This window comes from Ochotona princeps, chromosome 25 (genome assembly GCF_030435755.1).
Source record: "Ochotona princeps isolate mOchPri1 chromosome 25, mOchPri1.hap1, whole genome shotgun sequence".
NCBI classification, from domain to species: domain Eukaryota; kingdom Metazoa; phylum Chordata; class Mammalia; order Lagomorpha; family Ochotonidae; genus Ochotona; species Ochotona princeps.
The window spans coordinates 7472902-7495659 of NC_080856.1; the positions used below are offsets into that span (position 1 = coordinate 7472902).

General features: G+C 39.3%; 1 protein-coding gene across 2 annotated transcripts in view; it reads left to right on the top strand.

Annotated features, from left to right (window-relative positions):
- The window catches only part of AASS (aminoadipate-semialdehyde synthase), a 42363-nt gene extending 22824 nt beyond the window's left edge, over positions 1-19539 (top strand). For both annotated transcript variants that reach the window (XM_058654950.1, XM_058654951.1), the window contains 11 exons: positions 315-436; positions 620-746; positions 4181-4291; positions 4382-4490; positions 5160-5300; positions 9927-10094; positions 14033-14128; positions 15674-15789; positions 16453-16541; positions 16993-17169; positions 19100-19539. In XM_058654950.1, the coding sequence (XP_058510933.1) occupies positions 315-436; positions 620-746; positions 4181-4291; positions 4382-4490; positions 5160-5300; positions 9927-10094; positions 14033-14128; positions 15674-15789; positions 16453-16541; positions 16993-17169; positions 19100-19218 (1375 nt within the window). In that variant the 3' untranslated portion in view covers positions 19219-19539. The remainder of the gene's footprint in view (positions 1-314; positions 437-619; positions 747-4180; positions 4292-4381; positions 4491-5159; positions 5301-9926; positions 10095-14032; positions 14129-15673; positions 15790-16452; positions 16542-16992; positions 17170-19099) is intronic.
- The last annotated feature ends 3219 nt before the right edge of the window (positions 19540-22758 follow it).

Genomic DNA, 22758 nt, shown 5'->3' on the forward strand with positions numbered 1-22758 from the left:
TATTTTATTTAGTTGTGAATAAGTCAAGAAAGCATCTTGCACCTGCTCTAGAAATATTTGGAATTGTGTTCTCTAGACAGAGACCTCAGAGATGTCAGAGCCTGTTGCTCTTCACTGCGTCTAAGCTAAGTAATGAAATTATTCATAGCAGGAACTTCTTGTTGAAGTTCTCACTGTACGCAGAGAAGTAGAGGAAGAAATTGTTGTTCCACAGTTCATATTTTAGTTCGGTTTGGGGAAGGCAAGAGTGGGGAAGGCAAGAAAGAAAAGATAAATTTTAATTACTTCCCTCCCTGTTTTATTTTGGTTCACAGAGAACGTGTTCAGTCACTTACAATGGGTTCCAAGAAAAAGGTCTTGATTCTTGGATCTGGCTATGTATCCGAGCCTGTTTTAGAATACCTGTCAAGGGATGACAACATAGAAATCACAGTGGGTAAGTAAGTTTTAACCTTTGAGGAACAAAAGCTATTTTTATAATCACCTTGAATGTGTAAATTTCAGATGACTATTTTCTTTCTCAAATAGAAAAAAATAATTTTTTTAAATATGCAAAATGTATATTATGATTCAGTTGCTGATAGAAATCTTAAAGTTGTTTCTTCAATTCTTGAAATAGGCTCTGACATGAAGAATCAAATTGAACAATTGGGCAAGAAATATAAGATTAATCCAGTTAGCATGAACATTGGTAAACAAGAAGAGAAGTTGGTTTCCTTAGTGGCAGCACAGGACCTTGTCATCAGGTACATGTCAAGAGTGACTTCTATGCATTTTCTGGTTTTATTTCCTTTTTAAATTTTCTCTTTCCCATCTTAACTCTTCTTCCTTGTCTCCTCTCCCCCGTTCTCCCCTTCCTTTCCCTTCCTTTCCTTAACTTCCCGTCCCCTTTCCTTCCTCACGTTTCTCTTTCTCCTCTCCTCTCTTCCCTTTCCTTCCACTCCGCATTCTCATCCCTTTAGCTAAATATATTAATGGTCATACGCACCCAACAAGTGTACAAAGAACGTAAGTGTCACAATGTATTTTTACAAGCAACCCCTCTGTAACAACCATCCACATTCCACAATAGATAAATGGCAGCACCCGCTGAAGCACTCTCTCCATTATCTAACCCCATCTTTAAAGGTAAACAGTATCGTTGCTTCCAACATATAGAATAATTGTTCCCTGCTTGCGGACTTTAAGTAATTGGAATATTTCAGTACATCATCATTTGTGGCTGCCCTTTATCATTCAGCATTGACCATAAAAGTTACTTGTTTCATTGGCTGTGATTATAAGTTGCTGATTTTCATTGCTGTGTAGTATTCCACTGTGCGAACCTACTGTTATTATTCATTTGAAGGTGGATATTTAGCTGTTTTTAGATTTTTGGCTTTATGAGTTACTCTGCTATATACATTTTAGCGTTTATTTCTTAGTAACCATAGGCACACATTTCTGATTTGTATATACCTAGAAGTAGAACAGTTGTCTTATAATGTATTTCTGGATTATGAAATGTTTATGTCTCATACATTTTTGTGTTTATTCCTTGTACTTACCCAGTTTAAGTGAAATTAGTATATTCTCTAGATTCAGTAGCACTTTAAGTCTTATTACAGGAAGAGATCTTGAATTAGAGTGCTTTCTACTGTCTAATAAAAATGAAGACCTCACTTGTAGACACAGAGCAACAAGAGGTTTTGAAATGTCAGTGTGATGGGAAGAGTGACATTCTCTTAGGATGTAGTGTTCATAAGGTAAGAGGGACGAGTTTACCTGTTCTTTCAAAACGACTGCCAAGAAGTGACAACAAGTGCTTAGATCAGATTTAACTTTGTGTCTTTGGAGGGAATTCTGTAAAACCTCACATAAGAAAACAAAGGGTTGAGAAAACTAACACTATGAAAGCTGATTTTAATCACATGTAGCAGCTTTTATATTGCCTCTTGGTATTTTTAAATATGACACCGCTGGGCGACTTGAAATGTTGCCCAATTTATACAGATTTCATGTGCATTAATTATTACTTAACAAAAATTGATGTGACTTGTGAACACTGAAAGAGTCCTGCTTCAAGTAGAATCAATATTCTAACATTCTATCTGAATAAAACAAAAAAAAGTTTTTTGCCACACATAGGTACCTGAATATTTCATTGTGGCTTGTCATTGTTTTTTTCTTAAACATAAATAACTAAACATAAAACAGATTTGGTTTGAAATTTGTAGAAAAAAATGAGAAGACAATGCACAATACAATCAATTACTAATATGTATAAATTTAGAGTTGAGCAAATTAGTGACCCCTAGTAAGATCAAACCATAGTAAAATGCACTGTTTATTTACATTTTTCCTCATTTGGTAGTTTTTCTCTATTAGGTAATGTTACTAATCATTGTTTTCCTATACAAATAATGTTTTGGAGAAAAGAAATAATATGTTTCAATGTTAACTTTATAATGGATATTGCAAAAACAAAATGAGCTAAGTAAATGTTTCAAAATAGTATGTCAAATTGTCATGATTTTATTTTTACACTTTTGATTTTGATGATTTAACTGTAAGATAGTATGAATATTGATAATTTTCTGAAAGTTAGATTGGTATTTTGTGTGTGTTTTTCACGATTGACATTTTTAGTCATTTAGAATGAGTTGGAGTCAATTAAGATTACCACAAAGTCATATTCCCTATAGATTGCATTCTATATCATACTCAAAATAAATTATAAGCTAATTCCTTTGTCCCAAACAGTACCATTTTAGTTCCCAGCAGACTATTTGTTCAGTGAAGATGATGTCAATGTTTTAAAATGTTATTAGCTCTTAAATTTTCAATGTGAGAACAAAGAATTTTGTCATGAAGATAATGGTATTGTTTATTTATATGAATACTTTGATTCTAAAGTTTTGGAAGTATTTTGCTCAATTGGCTTAAAGGTCTAGTGAATCTGATAACAATCCTTTTTTGACTGAAAAACCCAATTCACGAAGATCAAGTGTTTCACAGGAACTATTGGTACTTGCAAACTATGCATGCAGTTTTGTTCTGCACGATGATCACCCTGAGCAGCAATATGTGAGTCTATCAGTCGGAGAAGGAAAACCATCTGGGAAATTGTGTGTTTGTGTGTGTAAAGTAGGGAAAACCTGAAGTATGTAGGATGAATTTAGCAAGTCTAGTGATATAATGTGGGATTACTTTAAAAACAGCATTCCTTTAAAAAAAAGTATTAGATTTAAAATGATATGTTAGTAGTGTGTAGACTGCCTTACCAAATAAGCAAGGGGCTAACAGACTACATAGTGCCAGGGAATTGGCAGGATATGTTATTATTCTTTGAGTGAAATATAGACATACTCATTTATACCAACAATTATGAAAACATTTAGGGGATTATGTAGCGTCAGTACCAAATTAAAACAAGTCCAGCTTTTAGAAAACCCTGTTCAAGTTGAGTTTTGTGAACAGCTTCATCCTTCTGCTTATTATGTGGAATTTTAGCATTTTCCTAGCTTTCACACGAACCAGTACCATTAAAATTCATCTCTTCCCCAGTCCTTTCGCTGAATCTCTACTGTTGAATGTAACACATCAGTGACCTTGATTTACTGTGGGACATTGGGAGGTAAAAAAGATTAGCATGTCTGTTTTAATAGGGGACCCTACACAGAAATCCAGACAAATGCAAGGACAATTAAGAGTAAATTCCATTAAGTATTGTGAAGATACGTGTAAGGGAAGGAGATCTGACTTTAGGGGTATCTTGGAAAGATTTTTTTGGAGGAAAATAACTTTTTTGGACATATCTTAAAGTTAGATATGACTTAGATGAGGATGGAAGGGTGTTTCGGGCTTCCCAAGAGGAAGACACAGTCAGAGCCAAGATGTAGAACTGAAAAAAGGTAAAGATTTTGAGTGGAGAATTACAATCGCTCCTTTGGTGTCCTAAGTGATTTATGAAAGAAATTGAGAGAGGAAAGTGGAAAGGCTAGGCAAGGGGCATTAGGAAGGGCTGTAGGTACAACATCAGGATGAATTCATTCTGCAGTCCACCAGGGAGCCACTGGTCACTTCTGATAGAATGAATCAGAACAGGACCTGAGAATGGAGCATTAGTACAGTGTAAGGTCTATTGGAAAGTGTGGTTGGAGAGGAAAGTTTCTGATTAGCTTCTGCTTCTCTCTTTAAGCTTGTTACCTTACACGCTGCATCCTCTTGTGGCCAAGGCGTGCATCACAGCCAGAGTGAACATGGTCACCGCCAGCTATATCACACCAGAAATGAAAGAGTTGGAAAAAAGGTCAGTTTCCATCCATTCCAATAAGGGAGATGGCTAGCTGACATTGCTTTCCATTTACATCCAGTGTTTCCTGTTCGGATCTCTTGGCAGAGTGGAAGACGCTGGGATCACAGTCATCGGTGAATTAGGTCTGGATCCTGGCCTTGATCATATGCTGGCAATGGAAACAATAGACAAGGCCAAGGAAATGGGAGCCACGGTGAGCTTATTCATACCCAAAGGTCTATGCATGGACGTATCAAAAAGGTCTAACTTCTTATGTATACAAGTGATCTTTCTGTGACTGTGAGAAGAGATGCCTCTGAATGATAGCTTACAAATCCTGAAGATTCCAAATGCAATTCTTTAACTGTGGGAATAGCCAATAATGAAACAATGTCCCAGGCTTAGGCAGCAACCACTTTTCAGAGAAACAGAAGTTACTGTAACATATTGGCTTAATAAATATTTCACATTGCCTTGGAGTTTCTGTATTCAGATTTGACTTTTAAAAGTAGAGAAAAAAACCTTTTAAATAATCATAAATCTGTTGGTGTTTGATTATCTTTTCTAAATGACTACTGTTTGATATGTAAACATGATGATTCAGATTAAATGTTTGAGCTTTTTAATATATGCCATCAAATATTTACATTGAATATAAAAGTCTGTAGACTAAGCTGATTAGAACTAACCCTGCCTTGACAGGTAAGTTTTTTTTTCTTCCAGCAGTTATAAAATATAATTGCAATTTTATTGAATGGTGCTTGATTCTAAATGCATTTTTAAAAGCTTCAGGCAAGAAAAAAATCCTAGCAAACTCATGTCATTGTCCTCAATTCAGTTTTTACATTAATTATTCTTCATTTGTTGATTCATTTATTTGCAGATTGAATCTTATGTTTCTTACTGTGGTGGGCTTCCAGCCCCTGAATATTCAGATAACCCTCTGAGGTATAAATTCAGCTGGAATCCGACAGGAGTTTTGATGAATGTAATGCATCCTGCCACCTACCTACTCAATGGAAAGGTGAGGAGTTACTATTAAAGCCATAATGATTCAAGCTGCTTTAGAGAGTCCGTTGTCTTTCTCCTGACCTGAAAGCCCCATGGCACTGGCTGTGCTGCCGATCCTCTTACTGTCTCTTTTTCAGTATTTCTCTGTGTATGTTTTCTGCTATTTTGCCTGCCATCTCTTCAAGATCCCAGCAAATTCTGATTATGTGCTCGCCCTTCCTTCATTGCCGTCATGCAAATTGTTTCTGCTGTTTCGCAATTCATTTGTCCACTTCTTACACATGTAAATACTGGTCATCTGTTGATTTATTTCAGCATGATAAACGGTTCATGGAAGTCTGTGTTGAACTTCAGCTAAGACATCAAGGGCTTCCACACTTTCTGATGCCAGAGAACTCAAACCGACATGAGGGTTGAGCCTTAAAATGAAGGGTTTTGTAGGTCAGGGGAGGGATGCGCGGATTCATTCCCCGCTGCCGGGCAACAGTGCTTAAGAACTGTCTTGAGTTTTATATTATTCTTATCTTTTTCCCGAAAAGAAATCTATGGCTCAGAAAGAATGTCCAAATGTTCAAATTCAGGGCTAAATCTTAACATGTTATTTGATGTCAGAAAATTAGACACTGAAATCGACAACTAAAATCCATTGGGAGAAATTTAATAGTATGCTTATTGCCAGAGTAATAATGACTGAAGGCAGTTGCTTTGGCTTCTGGAAGAAGCGAAGGAATGGGGAAGCAGGAAAACCATTGGAAAAGAGGATATTCTTTACTAAAGGGTAGAAGATACCAGGCAAGCAACCATTCACAAGATGCCAGCAACCATCCACAACACAGCAGGTTTATAAGGAAGGAAACTGGTATAGGAGGCTGAGATAACTCAGGAATGATTGAATTGATCACAATAGGCAAATCCAGTATTCACACCACAACTGTTTGACTTCATCCCCGGGGGAAACATGTGACAAGACTGAGCTGCCTCTTGGAATTGTGTGTTCCATGCATCACATTTGTTTCATGTAGTCCTGGCGCTACAAGGGCTGATGGGTGACCTGATAAAAAATGTGTTGTCACGAGTCTGATGTCCGTTTTGTAAATTCTTAGTGTATCTGTCATCTTTTAAAAATTTTTCTTTTTAAAAAAGATTTATTTATTTTTATTGGAAATTCAGATATACAGAGAGAAGGAGAGACAGAGAGGAAGATCTTCCATCTGTTGATTCACTCCCCAAGTGTCCGCAACAGCTGGATCTGAGCCGATCCGAAGCCAGGAGCCAGGAGCCTCTTCTGTGTCTCCCATGTGGCTGCAGGGACCCAAGGCATTGGGCCGTCCTCGACTGCTTTTCCAGGCCAAAATCAGGGAGCTGAATGGGCAGCAAGGCTGCTGGGATTAGAACTGGTGCCCATATGGAATTCCAGCATGTGCATGCATGGTGAAGACTTTAGCCACTAGGCTACCAGGCCGGGACCCTGTATCTGTCATCCCAATGTATTTCAGGAGTCGAATGAAAGAATTTCATACAAAGCAAGATTCTCAGCAGTGATCTGTGTGCCAATGATATACAGCAGGGCTAATAGATTTTGGGATCACCAAGATTGCTTTGAAAGTATAGATGCCTGGACCCTATCCTCAAAGACTCACATCCACCAGGGTTTAGAAATTTCTAAAGTGTCCCTAAGTGATTCTAATATATAGCTGAATTTGACAGCAACTGAGATAGCGGGGACCTCAGCCACACTTAAAAACACTACTAAATGTGTTCAACCTGATGCTGAAAGGATGGATTTCACACTTCAGGGCAAGGAACAGGACTGGCATTCTGCACGGTGCCTTCCAAAGGCCAGGAAACTGATAGGATCTGCAGGACACCGGGCTTTTCTTTGTGCCATAAATGCTGGCCATTCTACCCAGCCCCCCAGTTCTGTAACTCTCGAAGCTTTGAACCTGCGTCTCGGTTTGCTGTTCTGCCAAGCACACATGCTTTTCTGTGTTGCGACCTGTCCTTTGTTGAGATGCCGTCCAATTGTTCCCTTTAGCCTCTGCTATCAGGGAAAAGAGGCTGGCATGGGGCTGGTGTAAAGTAACACTGAAAGGCAGAGTGATTTCACAGTTGAGTTGGGCAAAATGCCTATCATTGCTAGGTTGTTGGATGAGATGGTTATAGAGAGGGGATCAGAGCATGCAGCCAATAGAACAGAAAGAGGTGAGGCTTGGATGCCAGCAGGCCTGGTTTAGTGCCCTCACTCTGCTATTACTTGTGGTGAACTTTGAGCTGAAGGAAGGACACTACCAGTCTTTAGGATTCTTGTGATGTGACTTGGTGAGGTCACAACGACTCCCATCTGTCTAAGAAATAGTGGGTTGTCGGGCCTCTTGCAGGTCTCTAACCGAAATAAGTAGTTGTGGGAGCTCAGGAAAAGCCCAAGCTTGTTTTCAGGTGGCAGGAGTAATTTTTTTTTTCTTAAAGCTTTTTGCTTCCGTCCTGAACTCCTTTTGTGTAAAGGAGTGCTTTGTGCAGCTCTTTGCCGCTGTGGAGGAGTCAAAGAGAAAACAGGATGCTTTCTTTTTCTTTGCTGAAATACTTTTCTGTGCTAAAATGACACTTTTTCCAAGGTCTTGTTTAAGTTTCCTCTTGTGGATAGAGTTTTTCCCGACCACTCTACTCCCTGTTCACTATTCTTCGTCTGGACCCAATTGAAATGTCAGACACTTCAATGGTCTGTGTCTGAAAATTGTCTGGGTCTTGTATTATTCATGCAGCAGTTCAAGTATATCCATTTATTTCCCAAGCCAGACTGTTAAACTTCCCTTGTCTCTCCACCCACTCTACCACCATCACTGTTTGCCATGAAGCACCCATTGAATAATTCACAGAATCCGAATGGGGCAGCTTTAAACTTTGCCGACAACTGGACCATAGTCTGTTAGTTTTATGCAACATCTTTGTCCTTGTTTCCTACCAGTGGCACCCTTTCTAATTTCTTTTTGGAGCCAAGATACTTAACGAACTCTTGGTCTTTGTAAACCAATTAACAAAACTCAGTTTGCGTTCCTTAGCTGTCTTCATGAGACTTCATGATCAGCGTATGAACCAGCTGTCATATTTTTGTCAAAGTGCTACAATGTTGTTGTTTCTATTTTAAATGTTTTTCCCCTGACCTTCAAATAAGGCAAGAAAATTCTAAAATTGCCCTAGCTCAAGAAAATGATATGGGTGTGGAGCTTTTAAGTATAAATCAACCAGTGTTTTTGATTGTATTTAGAAATGAGGTTTACAGTCCTATCAGATTTAGATCCTGTTGGATTAGAGTTGGAAATCAAAGCTTAGAATACTGACAAAGGAATTCTGTGCCCAAGAAATTGGAGCAAGATGGTCTGTCTGGACATGTGCTTGTGTGCTTTGCAGCCCAGAGCGGCTTCAGGAAAATAAACCAAAAGCATACCTCCCGTTCTTCCGGTTCACACTCTGGAATTCTAAGTGGCATGTGGAGCCCTGCAGCCTGATCCCAGTCGGGGGAAGTCTCTCCAGGTCCTTGCCCCACCCTGGGGGCAGTGTCACCTTTTCCTTCTAGGCTAGAGCCTCTGCTGAGGAACCGTGCAGAGCCCATCTGCAGTTCAACTATAGGGATCGCTGTGTTCAATGCCTTCTTCCAGCCAACTCCCCTGGATCACCCACAGGCCCTTGGCAGCTCCCTGCTGCTGCGCTGTTTCGTGCAACCTTAAAGACAGGAAGGGCAATGGTTTCCAAAGCTGCAGTCAGGACAACTCCAGTTCATCGCACAGTCTCAGTAAGAACTCTCAACTCTATCATACTGCTTTCTTTCACTTAGGAACAACAATAAAAATCAAAGTTAAAAAGTTTAGTGCTTTCATTAAAATGGAAAAAAAACCACATCAAAAAAGCTTTTGGGGAGTCAGCAGCTTCATTCCTCTCCAACCACACAATCAAGGGAGCACTCACTTAAGTGTCCCTGGATGACCACCACTTTGCCTTGTGGAGGGAGAGCTGCCTTCGGCTGCCCCGTCCACAGATACCTCCTGAATCTACGCTCCCAACACATGCCAGAGTTTGCTAATCCAGACTGTGAGCTCTTTAACCTTGTCCTAGCATAGCTCCTGGAACTTGATAGAAGTTCAGGAAATATTTGTTTCTCTAATAAGGTAGTGAATTTAAGACAGGAATTGTGTATGATTAATCACTCTCACTCCTTTTATTCGCTTTGTGATTTGTGTGATTCCTTACACATACGTAACAGGCATTTAACACGTTTGCTATGTGAAGGAAATGTACAAGTTCAGAAGGCATAGGATAAAGAAAAGAAAAAGTGAGATTACTTACATTAGTTTATCGTAGAAATCTTTTAAATGAATTTCTGTTATAAATATATATATATTCCAAAACTACAAATTCTATTGGGACATAGTTCACTGCCATTTTACCCATTGGTAAGAAAATTTAAAAGATATCATGTTAGGAGAAACTAAATACATTAGGTCAGGTTTGAAAGCTTGGGAGAATAATTACCATTGTTCTTGTGAATTACCATAGTGATAATTGTATGAGTATGGGTGATGGTAGCTTCATTAAAAAAAAAATCCAACTGTTATAATCACATCAGTGCCTTTTCAATGTCCCTCAGGTTATGAACGTAGCTGGGGGAGTGTCCTTTCTTGATGCAGTTACTACCATGGATTATTTCCCAGGATTAAATTTGGAAGGCTACCCTAACAGAGACAGCACAAAATACATGGAGATTTACGGCATTGCATCTGCCCACACTGTGTTGCGAGGGACGCTAAGATATAAGGTAAGTATCTACACTTTCTCTTTTAAAATTTTTAAGAACATCATGTATTTGAGCAGCAGGGGAAGACTGAGAGGGGAAGGAGAGGAGGAGCAAGAGAAAGAGGGCAAACTGCCATGTGCTGGTGCAGTCCCAAGTGCTCAGGTACCCCCAGTGTGGGGTGCAGGGAGTCCCAACTTCCATTCTAACCATCAGGCCAAACATCTCCTACTATCAACTGTGGTGTAAATGGTGCACGACCTTCATTTTCTGCAGTAATCAAAATAATTAAGATGCTATACTAAATTGCAGTCTTTTTTCTCCAGGAGTCTCATGATTGTTTTAAGAGGCTCTAACCAAATGGACAAAACAGAAACCTGTGGCTGATGAGGCAACCGGGCAGGCTGAGGTCTGGCTTTAGGCTCAGTGACACTTGGGGGTGGGATGGGAGGGAAACAATAAACATCTCTTTTCCTCTCAGTGGCTCCTCTCAGAGTTGATAGCAGTCTCAAGTTCCACATATCCCCAGCTTGGTGGATTCAAATCCACTGAGAATTAAATGCTACATCTTTCTAGCAGCTGAAAATATAATTTTGGTTTGCTAGCTAGTACAGGTCCATGAAGTTGGTGAGATGAGATGTACTGATTGGCCATTGCTAGCAATATATGTCCCTACAGCTGAACGTGAAGTCAGCACGCCTGGGGATGGGCTCAGAGGGGCTTCCAGAAAGCAAAGATGAAGGATGTATAACCACAAGGCAGCACATTCTAGGAGCACAAACACAAGTGTTCTGATATTGGGTCCATGCAAGAACACTGCCTAAATCAAGGCAAGCAGTGTAATGATTTTCTAGCGTCACTTAAGACCACAAACTCAGTGGCCTGAAAGAAAAAACAGGTGTCCTTGTGACCATTCAGATGTCTGAGCTCAAGGTGAGAGCCAGGCTGGTGCCTTTAGGAAGCCCGTCTCATGAACACATCAGCCTGATGCCAGTCTGTCTTCATGAAACCTTCAACATGCATCTCTTTCCGCTGCTCTTCCAGCAGAGGGACACGAGTCATTAGCTCTAGGACCTGGCTGATTTCATGTTAAGGTAATCAGCTAATTATTTCTGCAAGTATCAAGTAAATCTATAGTCTGAGCCTCTAAAGGCCATGGATTTGTAGCATCCACAAAAAGCAAATACATCCAAGAATGAGAACTGTACTCTCAGGGCTGGCATTGTGGCGTGGTGAGTAAAGATGTTGCCTGCAGTGTCGGCATTCCAAGAGAGTGCTCCTTAGAGTCTCAGCAACTTCACTTCTGATCCAGCTGCTCAATAATAGCCTGGGAAAGAAGCTGGAGGTGACCCGTATTCTTTGGCCCCTGCCACCATGTGGGAGATCTGGATGGAGGTCCAGGCTCCTAGCCCCAGTTCGTATAATTATTTGGGTAGTTAACCAGAGGATAAAATAGCTCTCCCTTTCTGTAATTCTATCGAACAAATAAATAAATGAATAAATAGGTCTTTTTAAAAAATCTGTTTTCAGGTCTATCTGTCATGCTAGGTTTTCTGGGCAGGATAGATAATACTGTGTGTTAACAGTTATTCACTCATAATGTTTTTTCCTGGGCCTATCTTGGATTCTGTGTACCCTCCCTTGTCCTCTCTTAACCTTCTTAGAGGCCATTACCTTTGCCTGGAACTTCTTCCCTTAGACACCTGCACTATTTGTCTTGGTCTCCTTCAGTCCTTGCTCTTTGTAACTCCTCTCATACCATGCGAGTTAAAAATGACCCGTCTCTTGCCAAGGATGCATTTCATTGTTCTTCCCTACATGAAGTAAGTGTTAGCATCCAGTAGACATTTTCAGGTCTGAGAGGGAATAGCTGGAAAAATAAGGCGTGAATGGATATTACCTCTGCAGTGCTCACTTGAGACTACTGGCCTTTGGATTGCCCCATTTCTTTTCATGTCTAGTTCAGATTTAAGGTTTAGAATATGAAGTTATGGCAAGCATGTAGAGAATAAAATTGTTACTATAGTGATGCAAAGAAACATAATCATCTTCTCATTTTTTTAAAAAAAGATTTATTTATGGGGCTGGTGCAATGACGCAATCGGCTAATCCTCCGTAATCCTCCACCTGCAGTGCTGGCTTCTTCATATTGGGGCACCAGTTCTAGTCCTAGCTGCTCCCCTTTTGATCCAGCTCCCTGCTTATGGCCTGGGAAAGCAGTAGAAGATGCCCTAAGTCCTTGGGACCCTGCACCCACATAGAAGACCCAGAGAACACTCCTGGCTCCTGGCTTTGGACCGGCTTAACTCTGTAGTGGCCACTTGGGGAGTGAGCCAATGATGAAAGATTATCTCTGTCTTCCCTTCTCTCTGTAAATCTGCCTTTTCAATAAAAATACATAAATCTTAAAATCTTAAAAAGATAAAGATATATATTGGCGTGGAACAGTTTTCGCATATGCTGCGGTTTTGTTGCTTAATGGATACATAAAAGAAACTTATATCTAGTTTCCCCTACAAAACCCCATTTCTGAGATTAAAAATAGCTAAGAAGTCAATATTTTAGATGTTGGATGAAGAAATTCTCAGCACTTATCCAAACCTGAAAGTCAGCGTGGCTATCCCTTTTGTATTTCTCCTCTGTGAATTTGACTCACATTGAGTCTGCACAAATGTTGAATTCTTTCATTAGCAACCTTTGACTAGTTAAAACATTAGCAACCTTTGAGAAGTTAAAACAACATCACCTTGCAGAAATGTGAAAACTGTAGGACCACTTGTTTCACATAGTGAAATCTCTTAAGACCACAAGCATTAAAAATTTCTATAACTGTTGTTTCCCAAAATTGTTTTCCGTACTTTCTCTCTCTCTCCCTCCCTCCTGCCACCCCCCTTGCACAGTGACTGTAGCAGCCACAATGTTCCTTATTTGAGCCCTCACATTTCCCCTTCTAATTAACACACAAGAGAACAAATCCTCATGGTTATCCTTTACTTCATCTGCCAGCGGAATTCCATTTATTTAGCCTTGTTATCCGTTTTCCTTCAGTAGACTGGAACGTGAGAATGTTGAAAATGGGGTGAGGGAATAAGTTTGAAGGGTAAGCACACACAGATTAAATAACACACACACACACACACAATTTCTTCACTTTTTGTACAGGCAGCCCAACAGCTAAAGAGATAATTATAATTTGTATTAATTTCCCTAATAGAGATTTGACAAGATTGTGTGGGCACACAGAGAACAGGGCACTCTGGAGACGTACTGAGCTGGTTCATAAGGCAGCAGTAACATCGCGTAGGTGAAGGAGGGGGCCAACACACTCCATGCACAGGAGGACTGTGTAAGGGGTCCTGGTCCTTTGGCAAGCACAGTACACTTAGGGAATTATGCCAAATGGAGACGATGATGGCAGAGAGAGGTTAAAGAAACAGACTGGTGGATCTTTTGAGCCACACCATGGACCTTAGACCTACCCTACCTGTGGAGAACAGATGAGGAAATTGTAGCAGCGTGCTAACATGATCACTTCGGCACTTTAGAAAAGTCTTTGATTCACACTTCTTCTCCAGCCCCTCTGTGTGTCTTAGGGTGGTGGCTTTTAATAAACAGAATGGGTTTTTTTGCATTTGAGGATGTATCCTTATAGTTTCTGCCTACTATTATAAGAAAGGGCACACCTGCTGAGGTGACAGCCTATCACACTTGTGAAAATTTGCTCATTATACTGTCAGAAAATACAAAAATAGAAGAATCATGTTTTACAAGGTCTCATATAATCCAACCACATTGTTATGATGTGATTGGGGAAGTTGTGTCTATACAGCAATCCAAAAACTATTTTTTGCCTGTTTCCTAAAGTAGTGGTGAAGATAGATCCTTCTTTTCAAAAAAAAGGTCCAAGGTTTTTGCTTTTCTTTGAAGATGAAGTTTTCTGACACTACTTTAAATTCTTTCAGGGGTATTCCAAGGTTCTGAATGGATTTGTGAAATTGGGTCTTATAAACAGAGAAGCTTATCCTGCCCTTCGACGTGAGGCCAGTCCTCTCACCTGGGTGAGTGATTGTGGGAATACATGCTGTCTATTGTTCTTCTGAAAGTGTGAACTCTGCTTTGAACCATCATAAAAGCCAGTCCATTAGCGTATGTGCAAGAAGACAGGCCCAAGCCTCAGCATGCTCTTTGCTTTCATTGCTATAGCAGGATGGAAAGGACCTGGGGGAAAACAAACCAGATAGTTTGCCGAGTTCTGAGAGGAGATGTGCTGGCCCTCTACACTGAACTCTGATCTGCCAGTTGTCTGAATGGCAACCCAGGACAGATGATAATCCAGGAGAGATGTGGGAGCCTCAAGGAATTGGATTCATAGGTCTTAGATCCCATGGATTCTCTCACTTACACACTCAGAAGCATGAACAGTTTGAACTTCGGGAACTGAAGTTTATCCCTATAAACTGTTATGCCTAAATCTTAGGGTGTCAAGGTTGGAAGGTACTATGGAAGCTTGAGTAGCGTTTTTGCTAATTGTCAAGATTTGACTCATTACCAGCTTGTTCATTCAACTTAGACAGACATACTCATATTCCAGTAGAAATCCCCAAAATGTGGCACAAAGAGAAAAAGGTCAGTGTCACTAATCCTAATCCTATTAAATCTTCAAGAGAAACTGGGATTCTTGCTAGCTAGTTTTTATTTGTGTGTGTGTGTGTGTGTGTATTTAATATGTACTTGTGAATCAGTCAGGCTCATTTGTTATAAATGCACTTGTGGAATGAAGTGAAGCAAATATCTGTCAATGCAACAAAGTTGGGAAGATTGGTGTGGCATTTTTAGGGGTGCCCCAGCATCTTAAGGATGATAGTCTACAACATGGTTGACAAACTTCTTTTGTAAAAGACCAGTCTGTAAATATTTGTGAAATATTTTAGGCTTTATGTGCTATGCTGTCTGTTGCAGTCACTTAGAGAAGTCATAAATAAGTGAGCACATAAATAAATGAGCATGAGACATTTCAATTAAGAAAAACAGTAACCACCAGATGACCAGCCGATTTGGGTGTCCCTTGTTTTGTCGGCTTCTGATCTCGAGCTTAGTTTTTCCTTTGTGAGCCCAGAAAAAGTCTTGTGTAGAAATTAGAAAAAAGCAACGGTCACTGCTGAAAAGTTCTTCCTTTGAAATTTGATTGCCTGTAAGGTCTTTCTCGTCTCTTGAACCTATAAAAGAACTCCAGTTGCTACTGGCAACCACAGCAGCAAACCCCTTCCTTGTTAACCTGCCCCAAATTAACTGCCTGAGAGTGGGTGAAAAAAAAACTGAAGGCAAAGATACACAAGAGAAGAAATGTGTTGGTAGATGCAGGGCTGTCTGTTCGGCACTGGGGTGATGTTATGGCTCGCTTTTGTGTTCAATCCTCAGTCTGGAGCATCTACTGAAATGCAGGTGCACATTATGCTGTAGTTTTGTATTACCAGTTATCTCTGATTTAAAAATTTGAAGTGCAATTGAGCTTCAATGTCTTAATGCAGTAGTTTATAAATGTATTCATTTCTTGTTTTATTAGGAACTTAGAGATTTTTATCTTTTTTTTTTCCTCTGTTCAGAAAGAACTCCTCTGTGATCTAGTTGACATTTCACCCTCCTCTAACTATGATGAACTAAAAGCAGCCGTGCTTAAGAAATTAGGAGGGGACAGTACCCAGATGGAGGCAGCTGAACGGTAGGCTCCTGCCACTCAACTTGGAACAGAATATGTTGGCTGTATGATCATTTGTGCTTTCCAGAAATGAAAGGTCATGATCTACCCAAACATTTTGCATTTATCTTTGATCATTTTGCTTTTCCAAGGTTCAGCTATCATGGAAAGATTTCCAAGCAACATACTCATTTGGGGGACAAAACGTAAACAAAAATTGGAACTCAATGGCAATCATAATTAAGGGACACTTCATTTGCAACTCTTTATCATGCAATTCCCAAGAACTGTGGTTTTTGTTTGTTTGTTTGTTTGTTTTGCTTTAATGTAGGACACATTTTCAATGTTCTTCCAATTACTCAAAGCTTTCCTTCATGTAACTGCTAGTTGACATACTTCATGTGGGTGAACTAACATATAAATTCATCTAATGTAATGCTTTGTAATGAGAACTTATATTTCATTCTCTCTATGGCACTATGAGGAGCCATTCTTGGGGGAATCTGGACAGGATCTGAAGGTAGAAAAATTAGTATTGTCATCTGACAATTAAGATAGTAATAACCTGGAATATCAACTTGTGATTCTGTTCTTTGAAGAAAAAAAATTAAGGTTCTCTTTTTTGCTTCTCCAAATGAGAGCATGTACAGGACTTGAACCAATGCAGCCATCTGTTGCACTTTTCAGGTTGGGCTTGCTTGGGGATGAACAAGTCCCTTGTGCAGAGTCCATTGTGGATGCGCTTTCCAAGTATTTGGCAACGAAACTCTCCTTTGGTAAGCTATGGGGTATTAACGAACCCTGAAGTTAGCATTGATACAGGCAAGCATCATACTGGAATCTAGCATTAGGAATGTGGAAGTATAATGTCAGGTAAAAGGACATTTAGCCTGTTTTTCCAGAGGGAAGAATATAAGAATGAATTTGGGGTTTACCTTTCATTTTTAATGCATTGGGGAAATTCTGAAGAAGTATTTTTGGAAGCAAACTGTGGTCTCTACAGCAGTCTGCCAGTGTCTGTGGCCAGGCTGACTTGAACAAAGGACTGGGATCAACACTCTAATTTCCTTGAGGTTTTCATTTGGTCTGTTTTGCTAAAAAGCAGTGCACATGGTTATTCAGTGGCTGTGTACAATCAGAAAGGAACTTGTGAAAGAAGAAGACGAAATTCAGTATTTGAGTTGTAGTCATAATCAACATTTTAACATTTCTTAATTTTATTTTCAGGCCCTGAAGAAAAAGATATGATTGTCGTGAGAAACATCTTTGGAATTAGACATCCTTCTGGACATTTAGAAAACAAGACTATTGATCTTGTGGCTTATGGAGACGTCAATGGCTTCTCGGCCATGGCTAAAACTGTGGGGTTACCCACTGCCATTGCAGCTAAAATGTTGCTTAGTGGTAAGTTTTATTTACCTGAGGACTGAGTCTATTCCTACATCCTTTTCTGGCCATCCAGTCCCTGGACACTTAGTAATTACCCTCACACACAACACTTACTGGCATTCAGTAGAAGGGAGTTGTTTCAGAATGTTCCAGCACTGGCTTGATGTGGCGAAGAAAGGAGTGTGAGCTTTGGAGTTGGACCTGATTTCCACCCCAGCTCAGACCCAAGGTGACTGAATGCTGAAGGTTGTGTGTCACTCAAGCCCCTTCAAGCCATCTTGAACATAAGCACTTGTTTTAGTCAGCTTTTCATTCATATGACAAAAAGAAAATCTGAGATAGGCTAAGTATGAAGCCAAGAGGCTCATTTCACTCACAGATCTGGAGGTTGTGTGGCTCCGTGTGTTCAGCTTTTGCGAGGGCAGCAGAGGACAATGCCGGAACATGCAAGCATGTGGAGGGATGATTGCATAGTGAGCCAGGAAGTGGAGGAGAGCAGCTGGGTCCAGTGCAGGCTTTCATAAGTGATGCGCTCTCAAAGATTCCCACTCAGGGTACATCCTGAGGACCTAAAACCCTTGCACGAGGCCCCTTCCTACACTGTGAAAGGATCAAGTTTTTTATTCTATTAGCATCACCAATTGGTGGCTTTGGGGTTCTAGGTTCTGTATGATTTAAAGGAAAAGAAAATATTCAGTCCACAGTGGTACTGCCATCCCTAATTCATTTTTTTCGGGAGGGAGGAGGTGACAGGAGGTGAAACTCAAGCAAAATAGTGGGTAAAATTCTTACCCCTTTGAACTGTCCCCCAGGAATTGCTAACTCTCTTCTTTCCTTGGCTTTTACTTATTTGGCAATGATAGCTCTGAGAAAGCAGGAGGTATTCACTTCTTCATCCTTAAGAGTAGAGACAGTGTTTTCTTTATTTTCCTATCTCAGTGTTGAATACATTTTTTGAGCTACAGATACCTGCAAACTTTCTATGGGGCTACACCTGAGTCAACCCATTTTAAGTTGAAACTTTGTTAGCTGGAAGTCACATTTTCATAAACCTAACCTATAGCTCCATCCAATTTAGCAACACTGTGTCTTGGCTGTTCACCCCCTTGATCACAGAGCTGGCTAGTTGCCTTGGCTGCTACTGCTGCCGCACATCGTAACAGGGTACTGTGCCACGTAGTTAGCCAAGCAACAGATCAAGCTTGAAAATGAGAGGCATAATGTCTTCTGAATGCGTGTTGTTTTTGCAATATTTTAAAGCCTAAAAAACATAAGTTGAACCCTGTAATCAGGAAAGTTCACACTTTGAGTTTCCACTCTTAAGATTCAAAAAGTGTCACCTCTGAACATTTGACCTTCGTGGAAAAACTGAGGAGGTGTTAAAAATCCTGAACGCAGATAACTATGAAGTCATGGGAAAATGAGCAACAGCATGCTGGCTAATGACAAATTTAACTGTGCTTAGTGTAGAAAGGATCGAAGAGGGTTTCCGTGGCCTGGAAGGAAAGCGTGTGGCCTCACTGCTTCAGTCTTTTCTAATAGGCGCTCACGCTCACATGATCAGGTTGGCCTCAGTTCGTTCTGATGATACAATCCTTTTAGCAAACATGGCATCAGCCACAAAACAGACCTCTCGGATTTACTTTCTTCCATTTTTCTCTGGTTACCTTAGCAGTAGTAAACGTAGCTAGGTGTAAACATTTTGAGACAATTTCTCAACCCAGCTGTGTTTTTACAATCTAAAAGACATTCACCATCCTTACAGAGTGTTAATCAAATAATCCTTTAGTATGGGAGATATAAGAAACTACCTTTAAAAAAACTTGCTCAGGCCTCCATCAATCCACTGACTGTGAAGTGATTCCATCTATGGGTGACTCTTGCTGGGGAAAGGAAGCTTTCGGATCACCTTTGAAACAATAACCACACATTTTTGTTCCTCCAGGTGAAATTGAAGCCAAAGGCCTGATAGGACCCTTTGCAAAAGAGATCTATGGACCAGTACTGGAGCGGATCAGAGCAGAGGGCATTATGTATACTACACAAAGCAAAATCAAACCATGATTGAGAATTCTGTTTTTTTTAAATTTATTTTCCCAGCAACATAGCTCTAAACAATTGTGTGACAAAATTGCCTTTATATAATGTGCTACTTTATAAGGTATAAAGCACAATATATTTTGACAAAGTGAATATAATTGTCTTTTTTAAACATGAAGCATTATTTTAATATGAAAATGTTTAAAACGGGAGATACCAATAATTACTGAAAACTGAAATAATTCCACTATATATTTTTCGTATACAAGTGGTAATGACCATGCTATTTGTCAATTTGTTGTGCCACTTTTTTCTTACAAGCAAATATTTTCTAAGGTCAGAAGTGCAGTTTTACTCTGATGGTTAGAAGAACATCCTCATGTAGCTGTACTTTGGTATTCTTCAAGTTGATTCTTTTGGAAACCTTTAGGTTACCTATCAACAAACCATTGCAAAAGGAATATTTGATACCTGTTTAGTAGTGATGATTTATTATGTAAATATTGTTCCTTATAGTTTTCTCTTGATTGTTTTGAGTGGGGACTGGAAATCATCATATATGTGTGCATACATCCTACCCACAAGATCACCTCATAAGGCAAAGAAAAGCTATTTAACAGTAGGAAACACTCCTTTGTGTTAGGGGGTCTGAGCAAAGCAAAAACAGAAGGAAACGTTTTCACCCTATATAAGGCATCTGCGGAAAACCCACAGGTAGAGTCATACTAAATGAGGTAAAGCTGAATGACGTCCCCTAAGATCAGAAACACTGACTGCCCCTGCTTCTCCTATTCAGCTTACACAGAGGGGCTGAGCCAGGGATCTCTGACACGGTTAAGAATTAAACTCTACCATGGTTGATAGGCTGTTTTGGAAATGCATAGAAAATCTGTAGATAGACTCTTAAAAACTAACAAATGAATTCCGCAGATTTTCAGTGTGCATTACTTTGTAGAAACTGATTATCTTTTCATACAGTATCAGTAAATGAACAGTGAATAAAGAACAAACCATGAGATTATCAAAGAATGTAAAAGGAGTAGAATTGAGAATCCAGAAATATATTCATTTTTGATCAGTTGAATTTCCAAAAGGCACTAAAACAATTTGGCAGTAGTGGGTGGGGGCCTGAGATGGGGGCCTGGAGTGGGGTGGCAGAAATAATCTTTTTTAAAAAAATTAAATGGTGCTTACAAATCTGACAATGTACTTGTGAAATTATAAAGTAAAATTTTTACCTCATATAAGATATACAGTTTAACTCAGAATAAGCTTGTGCCCTAAATGTAAGAGCTAAAACTGTAAAAATATTAGAAGACAACACAAATATGTCTTTAGAACCTTGTGTTAAGCAATGCTTTCTTAATATTACTGAAAACACATGTGACAAAAAATTCATTGCAATCATAAAACTTAAAACATTTTGTGCTTTTGAAGACACTTTCAAGAAAGGAAAAAGACAACCCACAGAATGAGAGAAAAATAGTATTGAAAATATATCAGATAAAGGAGGAATGTCTAGCTAAAATAGATAAAGAACTAATGGAATTTAACAATAAAAATAAAATCACATTTTAAAAATAGACAAAGAATGTGCATTGACCATCTTCCAAAGAAAATACCTAGAAGCCAGATAGCCCATGCCAACTTTTCAGTTTTTTTTTAGTTTTTAAAATTTTTTTTAATTCATTAATTACACTGTATTATGTGACACAGTTTCATAGGTACTTGGGTTCTCCCCACCCCTCCCCAAACCCTCCCACCATGGTGGATTCCTCCACCTTGTTGCATAACCACAGTTCAAGTTCAGTTGAGATTCTCCCATTGCAAGCATATACCAAACATAGAGTCCAGCATCTTATTGTCCAGTCAAGTTCAACGGCTTCTTAGGTATACCTTCTCTGGTCTGAATACAGAGCCAGTAGAGTATCATCCCGATCAATTAAAAGCTCCAACATACCATCAGAAAAATTTACATCATTATGGAATTAATTGACATAGTAATGAGTAACCAATATGTTAAAAGTAAATGCGAATTCTTCACCACCTTCTGTGACCACCTCATTGACATTTCAATTTTAGTTTATACACAACATATAACATACATAACATGTTATACATAACATCATATCATCTTAAATTAAGGCAAACATGTGGTATTTAACTTTTTGGGATTGGCTCATTTCCCTTAGCATTATGGTTTCCAGTTTGGCCCATTTGGCCACAAAGAACTGCATTTTGTTTTTTTTAATAGCTGAGTAGTATTCCATGGAATAGATGAACCATAGCTTTCTTATCCAATTCTCTGTTGATGGGCATTTTGGCTGCTTCCATGTTTTTGCAATTACTGATTGTGCTGCTATGAACATAGGAGTGCATGTTGGTTTCTCATAAAACAAGTGTTCTGGATATATTCCTAGGAGTGCTATTGCTGGATCATATGGTATGTTGATTTTGAGTTGTTTGAATGTTCTCCATACTGATTTCCATAGAGGCTGTACCAGCCTGCAGCCCCACCAGCAGTGGAGTCAACTTTTCAGTTTTATTCATTGTCCGGGATATGCAAATCAAATAGATGAGATACTACATCATGCCCAATAGAATGACCCTAATAAAAAAGATGATAAATGCCTTTATATAGTGAAGATGAGGAGAAAGTGGATCCTTCACGCCGTACTAGTGGATACTTTAGGGAAAAACCCAAAAGCATGTATATCCACAGAACCTTGTGCAAAAATGTCCCTGGCAGTAATCATAACACCTAGAAACAGAGACAACCCAAATGGTCATCAGTTAAGGGCTATGTAAAATGTATAGCCATGCAATGGTGTCGTCACCAGCCATAGAAAACAAATGGTGAATGGATATGGCCCACACATGGAAACATGCCAGGGGAAGGAAGTCAGACTCAAAATGCCACATGATTGTATGATTTCATTGATGTGAAATGTCCAGAACAAAATCTATTTACAGAAAATGGAGATTCATGATTGCCAAGGATTGGAAAACTGGGAGGAAAATGGAATGACTGCCAATGAGTGTGGGGTTTCTTTTTTGCTTTATGAAGACACTGGAAAATTGATTGTGATAATAGTGGTGACACTGTGCATATACTCAAAGCCACTGAACTGTGTACTGTGTGCGAATTTTATGCTACATGAATTGCATCTTGAGTTGTTGTAAAATGCAATTACAATTTGCTCCTTGAAGAAATAACACTTTGCGTTTGAGATATAAATGAAGTATTTCTTTTGCCTTCATGCATTGTGCTCATAATTGGCATTGAGAGTAAATCTGCCTTTGAAATAAACAGGTGTTAAGCTTGTTGTTTATTACAATTGCAAAAGCATCTCCTGTGCTATTTGAAATGGATCAAAATTGATGAGGAGCTGATCCCACCTATTGTACATAGAGTATGTATATCAGTAATACACTAATAAATACATTTTGTTATGGAATGATTTCTACCACAACAGTGAATTCAGTTCAACTCATCAAGAAATACTTTGTGCCAATGACCAGACCCACTGTCTGGAACAGAGTGCATTGATTGGGAACTGGTAA